This window comes from Sceloporus occidentalis, unplaced genomic scaffold (genome assembly GCF_023333645.1).
Source record: "Sceloporus occidentalis isolate IW3139 unplaced genomic scaffold, rSceOcc1.0.p SCAF_1, whole genome shotgun sequence".
NCBI classification, from domain to species: domain Eukaryota; kingdom Metazoa; phylum Chordata; class Lepidosauria; order Squamata; family Phrynosomatidae; genus Sceloporus; species Sceloporus occidentalis.
Window position 1 is genome coordinate 100902413 of NW_028316981.1, and position 11512 is coordinate 100913924.

The window sequence follows — 11512 nt, forward strand, 5'->3', positions numbered from 1 at the left end:
GTTTTGTTCCTTTGATGGTGAACCTGTTGTCCAGGGAAGCAGCCCTTTTAAGTCCTAGTCTGTGAGCTGATGTGAGTTGGTATGAACTGCAGGAAATTGCTAGGAGCTGCCAAGTAAGGTCTGGATCCCTCTCGGAGATTTAGCATTGCTGGACAAGATGATAATGTGCAGTGTCCCTGACTGAAGGCATAAACTTACTTTCTCTGCTGCAGCAAAGCTCAGTCCTGAAATAACTCTAGTGCTTTGCATTTTGTGTCTGTTCATGCATATTCAGAAGTATATCCCATTCATTTCAGTAGGACTGATTTCCTAAGATCTATGTTTAGGAATGCCTCACTTAGATTATAAATGTTGCTTGTTTACATAATTCTTGTTAGAAGGATATTTAGACAAAAGAGCATTAGAGGAGTGTTTCTCTGGATGATATAAAAACTAGTGATGTTACTATCACTGTTTCTAATGTACACAATCTTCTATTTGTTTTCAGATTCAGAAATAAAAAACACACCTACAAAATAGGAAATTCAAAGCAAAATGAACTGAACAGCAAGAATCTGAAGACAGCACTATAAATATATATATCTTGGGCTGTTGATGAAATGGACAACCAGGACTTACTAGCAAATGTTTCTGAAGATAAAAATGAAAAGTCATTAATGCTGCTAGGGAAGGGGTTGTCTTATTGCCAACAGTTCACAACACAGCTATACCAAAATGAGTGGGTTTTTGGTTATGTTACTGTTGGTATACATAAAGTTCCTAGTAGTTATTTTGTGCCTTGATTTTAGAATTTGTTGGGTTTTCTTGTGAAGTCTTAAGCACTTTCATTTCATCCTGCTCCTGATGCATTTTGTAAAAGAAGGTCATTAACAACTATTGGGAGATGTGAAATACTGACTGTATAGAATCTTAAGAGTTAAAGTGATAACATACCAAATTCCTTTGAACTCAAGTATCACTTTTAAAAGACCCTAAGAAGAGCTGAATTAATAAAGAATTCCATTTAATGATGTTAATTTAATTATTTTAGGAAATGAATATTTTTTTCTTTCAAAAAAAAGAATAAAGTTTAAAAGTTTGATCCTAATACATAGAGGTGTAAACATTTAAAAACATTTTTAGAAGCTAAGTATATTATTTGGACCTCATTTCATAAGTATGAATGTCAACAATACCTCTATCTATTATATCTGACGATAACTGTAAAGTCCAAATGCTTAAAATTAGTTGGTATTAACCAAATGGTATGGTTTCATTGGAAGCTTTCCAGAGCATAGACAATAATGTCCACAAATTATATCTCCTCACGACCCCTTTCTCTCCCCCCCCCCTCTAATTTTACTTATTTGTCAGATATACAACAGTACTCACCAAGCCCAAACTCACAGCTGGTTCCTGGGACCAGAACCAGAACTTCTGCAAATCAGATCCTATGGTGCACCCGTGTCATCCTGCCAAAAGAAATTATTGTGATTTTGGGGTGGTTTTTTAATGTTTATTGCACATACTGTAGGTTTCTATTCTTAGAGCAGAATATAACGAATATTTTGAAAAAGAGAAGAGTATTTCACCTAAGATATATTTGACAGTTATTTCTTTATGAGCTTTTGAACAAATTTGTAGCAAAGAAAAGAATATTGACTTACAGGTCAGACAGTTGTGCCAAGTCAAGTTCCTGTACAAATCAAAGTGTATTACCCACTTAACAGTAAAATTCTCTCCTTTGCAAACACAACGTATGTCTATTTCATAACCTTTTTATGTGATGTCTCAGGATGGGAGATGAAAGACAATCTCCTGACAACAGCTTTGTGTATGAAAAAGAGGACCAGTTCGTATGTCATTAGCAGCAGTGAAGCGGTGGTGAGTGGGACTGTGCTCTTGCTGCTGCTGCTACATCTGTTCCTATGCCGCTGCTGTGGTAATGTACATCCGAACAACAATGTGTAACCTGGGTAAACTAATAGATGAGTAAGCTAAGGGTAGCTGTTTATCATTTTCTAAAGATTAACATAAGCAACAAAGCAACAATACATCCTAACTATGTTTTATACAATTAATCCATAAGACTAATAATAACTAGCCAAACAAGCCTTGCTACTGTTAAGATTTCACCATTCCAAAATCAACTAATTCCCCCTTCCCCCCATAAATATTTTCATTTACCACGTAACTCCTATATTAAGAAGAAGATTCTGTTCTGCTGTGTCTGCTTTATTTATCAATTCTTCTTACATAATTTCCATGGCTTAATGTGTAATATGATTCTTTGAATGTTTCAAATGCTTGGAAGGTTGTGAAGTTTTGAGTTAGAAACTCCCAAGTGTTGCTTTCCAGGTCAGCATTTGAACAGTATTTTCCTCTTCTGCCACTTTACCCTGCTTGCTCTGTGGTCAAGAAGATATATAACTTTTTGCCCCATAGCAAACTGGCAGGTAAATTATGTGCTTTAGTAATCATCCTGAAGGGTGTAGTTTGTTTGTTTGTCTTTATCTCTGAGTATTTAAGCAGTAACCACAGTCCCCAAGTAAACAGGTCCAAATCATAATTAATTTCTAGATAAAGTGTCCAGCTCTGCAATAGATGAAAATGTTTACAGTCTATTGTAATTTCTGCAATATGTCAAAACACTTTATATTTATGTAGATATTTTATACAAAAATAATGGATTCTGATCATGTTTTATATTATTGTAACTGTCACTGTTTCTAAAATTTATCCTGTATATATTGTGGTATTTTCATGGAGGACTCAGTTTTACCTGGGTTTCTTTGACAATTTAAGCTTCTCTGCATTTTCAAGAATTGTGACATTGTAAAATAAAGGCTTCATTTTTGGAGGGATCAGATTTGTAAAGACTTTTCCATTTTATAATTGCATAATGTAGTGCATATTATGGGGGAGCCTTTCTTTTTATAGTACTGATCTTAGAAAAAGTTGCTTGTTGCAGGGTGGGTGGGGATAATTGCAAATAAAATGTACATCCTTTGCCAAAACATGATTTTCAGGGATTTACCATATAATGTTGGCAGTAGTCCAAAGATTACAAATGAAAGAAGGATTGAGATGGGAAATGATCTGATGCTGGCACCTTATAATGTTGTTATGTAATCTTTCAGATGTTACTGACCAAGCTTTCATTAACTATTGGGGGACTCACTAATGTTAAGTGGGGAATCATTTCTTTCTGCTACAGGCCTATACAATTTAGACCATTCAGTAAAATGCATAAGGTAGCATCTCAACAAAGCTCTGCCTTTTTTGCTGCCCTGCCTGGGGAGAAAATATATACATACCATGCTGCAATAAATGGCTGTTTTAGATTTGGTGGAATCACAGATTATGTTGTGTAGGCTGTTCTACTGCAAGCTTTGTAAAGTGCCTGTTTGTTGTGAGATTCTTTCCCACTCCCACCTGCAATCCCTGTTATCACTGGTCTAGCCAGACCTAATTTTGCTGAGCTTTTGAAATCCAAGAACAGTGTACTCAGGGTTGTGTGTACCTAACACAACTGCTTAAGTAGGGAGGCAGGAGATACCATTTTAGGAAATATCTAAGCCTGAAATGAAGAACCAGGATTGATTTCACACTAATGACAAATAGATACTGCAATCTGTATGGAACAATACTCTTAGTTATAGTGAGGCCACTGTAGTTAATGTTTCATCATGTTCTCAAACTTGCTGTTCTTTCATATAATATACTCCAAAATAAAGCTCCTCTGATTACCAGATAATTGGTGTATTTTCCCCCCTCAGAAACGTCTTGGAATTGACTTTGGGTGCTCTGGTCACTACACTACATCTCATTTCACTGAACTGTAAATAGTTTGGATTTGTTGTAGATACAGATGGGCATACCTCACTTAACAAAGCCTCTAACAAAGAAGCTCCTTTTTACAAAGATGTTTTGTTTTTACCCACCCAACCCCTTTTCTTTTCCTCTGTCTAGCTGGAAATTTTTGAACAGCATGTAGAGGGTGGTGAAAGAGGGCTGGAAAAACACAGGCTTTCAGTTGGTGGGTTGCAGCAAGAATCCCTTACTGAGCATATAGGAAAAAACAAAACAGAGAGCAAGGGGGGGAGCAAATTAGTTTTGTGAGACTTTTAACATTCTACATCAGAACTCTGGTGCCACAACAAACAACAGTTCCCAGCATTCCCTAGCACTGAGCCAGGGCAGTTAAAGTGGTCTCAAACTGGATTATTACTGCAATGTATTTTGGTCCTAATACTTGTTTTGAAATCATCTTGTCCTTTTGACCAGAGAATCAAGCCTTTTCACTTCAAAAGACTTCAAGGCATATTTTTTAAAAAAAAACAAATTGTTTAAAAATATGGTCTTACATTTGATAGAGAAATAGAATAGTGATTCTGATTATCCCAGCTAGGAGATGGCTTATATCCTTTTAAGTCTATATTTATTCAGCATGTTAATATTCATATATATATATATATATATATATATATATATACACACACACATACACACACACATTTTCTAATTTGAATATTGCTACAATACTTGTTCCAGTATTCAAAAAGTGTAGTCTGTTTCTATCTTGAGCAATTCAGTCCATTTCTTCAGTTGATTGTTGGCCCTTTATCTATTTTGGAAATCTGCAAAACCTCAGCTGGCCAGGCACTGAATCCCAATTTCTGGAACTGTAGAATTTTCCATTGTGATAGCAATAACAAAAGGTTTATTGTAAGTTTAGCAGTTGACCAATAGTACAAATTCAAAAGATGTACTAATAAGCCTGGATCAATATGCAAGTGAAGTGCACTGGGAAATAACTAGATACAACCTTGCATCTAGTCATTTGCTTGACTATAGTGAATTATTTATGCTTTACTTTACTTAGTATTAAAGAAAAAAATTGTGATTTATATGTTTATCCGTAACAAAGAATATACAGAATTCATTACCACACCTGATTTACTTGCTTATTTGAACACAAGCTCAGTGGAATAGGACTGAATCTTTTTCTAAATGCTGTCTAAAGTCCCTGCAGTACAACAATTTTTACTGTGGAAGTTGTAGCTGTGACTAGATACAGACAGCATTGTACACTGTCTTCATAATACTTGCACAGAGGAAAATGAGATAGATAAAGCTTGACTGCTATCTAGCGAAAAGTAAATTAGAGTCACACAGCAAAACCTCTTTAAAATTGAAATTAGTCTGATCTTGTTTGTTTGCTTTCATAGCTTTTACAAGAAAAGCACCAACATTGTATAATCCTTGAGTCTGTTTTAAAAAGCTTTGGAATTTATTTTAATCAGATTAACATATATTTGTAGTGTCTAGAAAAAAATATAAACAATGAAGAGCCTTTCACAGTTCCCAGTAAGGAAAGTATGCCTTACTCCTGGATGTCATATATAATTATATGGCAATTAAAATTATAACCACAGCATTTTATTATGATTGAATCTGATAATGCTTTTTATCAATATAGGTCTCCAGTAAGCAAAAAACAAGTCATCTGAAATATATAAAGTTGTTGTCCAGAAAGTAAAGTTAACCCCACCTTTTTATTTTCTTCAATTGAATCAACTCTTGTAATCCATAATTCCAGTGACAAAATTGAAAACAGCATGGGTTCATCTACTTAAAATAAAAAGTTACCCTAAGATGGATATTTTGTACACATGTGTAAGGATTTCCCCCTGCTTCCACTTCATTTCTTGGGTAGGTTTTGTGGAGATGATGTATTTCTATATGGAACTGTATAAAAGGTAAAGGTATTCCCTTTACATAAATGTCTAGTCATAACCAACTGTATGGGCCAGTGCTCATCTCAGTTATTAAGCCGAAGAGCCATCATTGAGGACTGCTCTGGTGGTCATGTGGCCAGCATGACTGCACCGAATGCTGTTAGCTTCCCACTGAGAAATGGTACCTATCTACTTGCATTTGCATGTTTTCAAACTGCTAGGTTGGCAGAAACTGGGACTAGTGACGCTCACCCCATCATGCAGCACCTGGGCCTTGAACTGCCAACCTGCCGATCTTGCAGTAAACAGTCAGCATCTTAACCACTTAAGCCACTACACACTTTTATTCATTTATATCCCGCCTTTCTTCTGGTACAGGGACTCAAGGCAACAGAAAAGGTTGCACAACCTTTCTATTGATTAGCATACAATCGGCCTTCCATATCCACGGATTCTGTATTCACAGATTCAACTATCCATGGCTTGAAAATATTAAAAAAAAAATATAAATTCCAAAAAGCAAACCTAGATATTGCCATTTTATATAAGGGGCACCATTTTACTACACCACTGTATTTAATCGGACTTAAACACCCATGGATTTTGGTATCCACAGGTGGGTCCTGGAACCAAGCTGCAGCAGATATCAAGGACACACTATATTTGGGGGAAAGGGAAAGAGCCTGAGGATCCATTTTGTCAGAGGTATAGATTCTCGCTGCCCTCCCCTTCCTTATTTCATCTCAGGTCAAACTAATCCTAAGAATGGTATTCTGACCACAGTGCTATACCAGTTCCCTAATTCCAACCACTGTCATTGTCAAAGACTGTGGATGCTGAAGTCCCATTAAATACAATAGCATAATAAATTGGTGTCGCTTACGTAAAACGGAAAATCAAGGTTTGTTATTTGGAATTTATACTTTTAAAAAAATATTTTCAAGCCATTGGTGCTTGAATCTGGATAAAAAAATTGTGGATAAGGAGGACTGACTGTATATTGACAGTTAATGGGACAGGTATCTATTTTTCTAAAAATACGTTAAAGGAGGGCCATAATGAATATTGTATTTTATATGCATTTTTTTTAAAAAATGAGTATGGTAGGATAGGCAAAGTAGAAACAGATGAACATTTTCCTGGATATGCTAATTTAATACACAATTTAGCAGGCCATTAACAATGAGATACTGAGCAAAAAAGAAGTTTAAGGAGTGTACTCTACTACTTCCTGCTGTCCACTGAAGGCAGTTTTCCTACACAATCCCGTTTCTGCCCTGCTCTTTGTCCTACAGGGCGAAGTAGGTGAATATCTAAATTTTCCCTCTACATGTTGTAACATAGTATGGGAGGGCTATCTTGAACAGAAAAACATTCAGGTGAAATGTTACAGCTACTCCTCTCCCGCAGGCAATTGCCAGCAACACTGAAAAGGGTGTGGTTTGGGCTGGAGCCCAATAAGCCAGTTTACATTGGATTCTTTTCTTCACCATTTCTACTATGGCTTTCCTTTGCTGTTAATTTCTTCAACACAGAAGAAATAGATGTTAATATAATGCAGGCTTCTATACTTCATTTTTGCCTCCTTTTCTAAGATGAAGGGAAAGGAAGCTTGCCATCCAGCTGTTTGCTACTGCAAACATAGCAGTACACAGCTACAGTAATAATTGTCTACAGAGCAGTTATTCTACACATTCAGACGGACAAATAAAAGATGAAGAAAGCATTCTGTAGGTTAGACTTCATGCTACAAAAATAATTCCAAGGTCCTTGTCACCACAAGAAATGTCCAGAAGAGAGAACTGATGAGCATATATAAGAAACAAAAGCAAAGCAGGATATAGGTGTCCCTGTGCTGATAGATGGTCACTTGTTTGTTGTTGTTGTGTGCTTCCAAGTCATTTTTGCCTTATGGCAACCCTGAGGCAACTCTACCATAAGCTTTTCTTGGCAAGATTTTTTCTGAGGGGGTTTGCCATTGCCATCTTCTGAAGCTAAGAAAGCCTGACTTGCCCAAGGTCACCAGTGGGGTTTTATGCTCTAGCTGGGAATCATATTGCCTATTAATTAAACCTAATGTGTTTTGGCTTCTACCAAAGTTGTCATTCTTCAGGGGACAAACATATAGGTGGGTTACAGACCGCCCGTTTGGGGCGGCCTGCACCCGCCCCTTTCCCCGCTGTATTGGGGCCTCAGCTGCCAGACCGGCAGCCTCCGAGGCCCCGATCCGCCACTTTGCAGGCCGCGGGAAAGCAGCAAAAGGCCGCTTCCCCGTGGCCTGGAAAGGGGTGTCCTTGGGGCTTCAAGCCCCAAGGACACCCGGCGACGGTGGGGAGGAGAGAAAGGGGCCACTTGGCCCCTTTCTCCTCTGCGTCACTGGGCGCAGCCATGTAAAGGCTGCGCCCAGCGACGCAAACCCCAGAAGGAGCTCCGTTTCGGAGCTCCTTGCACTGTGGAAAGGGCTCTCTAGGTGCCCTCGCGTGGTGCAAAGATGTCACGTCCGCGCCACCTCATTTGGAGGTGGCGTGGTAGTGACGTCGTAATGGCGGCTGTGTGGAATGGCCGTCGCCATTTTGTACGGACTGGGTCCGTACTAGGGTTAGAGGCGTCAGAAAGTGACGCCCCTTTCTAACCCTAATACGGACCCAGTCCGTATTTTCAGGCCCGTCTATAACGGGCCATAAAAACATTTAAATTACATTGTTATACATGTTAAAAAGCACCTCATACATTGCCCAGCAGTGGCTCTCACTACCATAGAAAGCATAGGCCAGTGGTTCCCTAACTCTGGCCTTCCAGGTGTTTTGGACTTCAATTCCCAGGATTCCTGACTGTTGGCCAAGCAAATTTCTGGGAGTGGAAGTCCAAAATACTTGGAGGACCTATGTGGGAAGCACTGGCTTAGAGAAATTAATGGAGGATAAAAGTATCAGTTGCTACTGGTCATAACTCTTTGAAGCTCTGGGTTCAGATGGAGGATACCAGCTGCTGGGAAGCAACAATGGATGTTGTCTCAAAGCCCTGTTTTCTGTCTTCTTGGAGGCAATGAACTTGCCATTATGGAAAGCAGAGTGGCATACTGGAGGAACACTTGATCGGATCCTGCAAAGCACTTGTGGTCATTTAAAGTAGAACTCAGTACTAGAAGAAACACAGTATATGTGTTATTCATCAGCATATTCTCAGCTAATAGATCTGCTTAGGTTTAATTGTTTATAACAGGTGTTGTCAGAAAAACTACTGAGTCCCCACTGTGAAGTTTATTACCACAGCAGTTCAGCTGACTGTAGCTAGGGTGTTCTTATTCACTTAGGAGAAAAGCACTAGTAAATGGAATAGAGCCAAAACTCAGAGGTGTGCTCATGTGGTTGCTATGGTCAAAATGGAAGGGAATTACTTTGATTAGACCATCACAATGTCACAAATTAAAATAGTTATTTTATAAATTTGATATGTACCACTCTGGAATAAAAGCCCTAAACATGATCCTGAATAAGGCACCCTAAAAAAATCCCAAATAAAACAATGATTAAACACAGAAATCAATTGCAAGGTAACAATAAGACCTGGCAAAATAGTGGGTCCTCACCCGGCACAGAAAGAAACAGTAGTAAGCGCCAGGCAAACTGACTTATGATCATTCCACAAACCAGAAAGTCTAGATTTGAGTGCCACACACTTAGGCCAATGTCAAATGCAACCATTTTACTTACAGAAGTAACTTCTGTGACCACAAGTGGAAATAAGTAGCCCCTTCCCCTCTTGCAGCCCCTTCCACTCTAAAAAGAGCTGCTCCAGAAAGCTGGGACACTTGGATGAAGCCTCAGAACATTTAAGGCATCTGGAGATAGGCGCAGCAGGCCAGTTTAGAGATGGGCAGAAACTCCTGATGCCACATTGGATTTAAGCCCAGGTGTAGCAACACCTAAGATGTTCTTACAATGTAAATGCATTGGTAGATACATTCAGGAAGAGGTACCTCCACACATGCTCACACAGGACTAATGTTGTTTTCCTTTATTTTTTTATTAACTTTATTTTTTAAAAAAAAAGCAGGAGTGAGAATTGCACAGCACTCCATATGTTGTTGAACTGCAGCTCCAAGCACTTCTAGCCAGCGTAAGCAAGGATGAGAACTACTGGGAATTGCATTCCAGCCAGGCTATAGTGACCTCCTAGATTGCTCACTTGTCATTCCAGCCAGTCTCTTATTCACCTGTTCTGAATACAGAAAAAACATCCTGACACATCTTATGAAAAAGTTTTACATCAAGTCCTTTGATTATATAATATGCCTTTTCAGAAATCCACTGATTTTATAACTGTGTATGTTTAGAGCTGCACACTAACACCTTCATAATTTTTTCTTTCTTTCTCATAACAAACAGTCCCTGCCCTCCATGCTCTTACACAGTTTGCTCCTAACTTTTGAATCTGCAATAATGTTGATGAAGAGCTCATCTGGAATCTCAGCACCTGCAGAGTTGGCTGTACTATAGAGAAAGGTCACATAGCTTGTGATTTAGGGGCACTTCAAAAACATGAAATACAAATATTGCCTGCAGTTGTTATTGTCCAGTGAGTAGTGTAGCCTCCATCAGAACCATAAACCCTGATCAAGTAAAGGCGTTTTGACCTTCCCCACTCTGATGGTTCCCTGCAGACTCCACTGAGACTCTCCACACAGCATCCATCCGTTTCAAAGAGGGAGAAAATTATCCTAGCATGGAAGAGTGCAAGGCTTTTCAGACAAATCATGTGAAGTTGTCCATGGTGTGATGAGGGTTGTGATGCCGGAAAACATCCAGTGTGACATTCTTAAGATTGTTGTGTTCTGTGTGTGCATCTGTTTTTCCTCCTCTTTGTTCTTAGGGGGTTTTTTTCTTCGTTGTGTTGACATTCATATCATATGCCTATGTAAAACTTGCACACAAGACTCTTCTGTATAATGCTTTCAGATTCTCAAGATTTTCTCTCACTTTTTGTAAGCATCAATGTTTAGAAATATTTTCAACCACAACCACTGTGACAAGAACGCACAGAAACAGGAAGCAGTAACAGGAAATATTACTTTAGCTTCTGCTGCAAACAACTCAGTGCACTGCTGCTGTTGTTAACTGCTGTCAGGTTGATTTAAAGACCCTATGAATGAGAACCAGTGTGGTGTAGTGTTTTGAGCATTGGCCTATGACTTTGGAGACCAGGATTCAAATCCCTATTCAGCCTGGAAATTCATTGGGTGACTTTGGGCAAGCCACACTTTCTCAGCCTTTGAGGAAGGCAAAGGCAAAAAATCCTATGAACAAATCTTGTCAAGAAAATCCCATGATCAGTTCACCTTAGTCACCACAAGTCAGTTTGAAAAGATTTGAAGGCACACAGCAATGAATGAGAAATGTACAAGTCTCCCTATCAGCAGCCCTGCTCCAGTCATGCAGACTCTGGGCTGTGGCTTCCTTGACTGTGTCTATCCATTTGTAAAGAGATCCTGTAGCACCTTTGAGTCTAACCGAAAGAAAGAATTTGGCAGCATGAGCTTTCGTAGACTTCAGTCTACTTCCTCAGATGCATTCTGAGGAATTATACAGACTAACTTCTTTGAATTCTATCCATCTGTAAGACAGCCACCCTCTTTTCCTACTGCATTCTACCTTCCCAAACATCATGGTCTTTCGTAGGGAGTTATGTCTTCTCATGATATGGCCAAAGTAGGACAGTCTCCATTTATCTTAACAATCCTAACTATTGTATTCAATGATACACACCTCAGGATCTTGTCTAGTTTCTTCACA

At 38.8% G+C, this 11512-nt stretch overlaps 1 protein-coding gene across 1 annotated transcript in view; it reads left to right on the top strand.

The window, feature by feature from the left end:
• SLC22A4 (solute carrier family 22 member 4) overlaps positions 1-3908 on the top strand; it is a 71208-nt gene extending 67300 nt beyond the window's left edge. The window contains exon 10 of the mRNA XM_089530708.1: positions 488-3908. Coding sequence (XP_089386834.1) covers positions 488-572 — 85 coding nt within the window. The 3' untranslated portion in view covers positions 573-3908. The remainder of the gene's footprint in view (positions 1-487) is intronic.
• The last annotated feature ends 7604 nt before the right edge of the window (positions 3909-11512 follow it).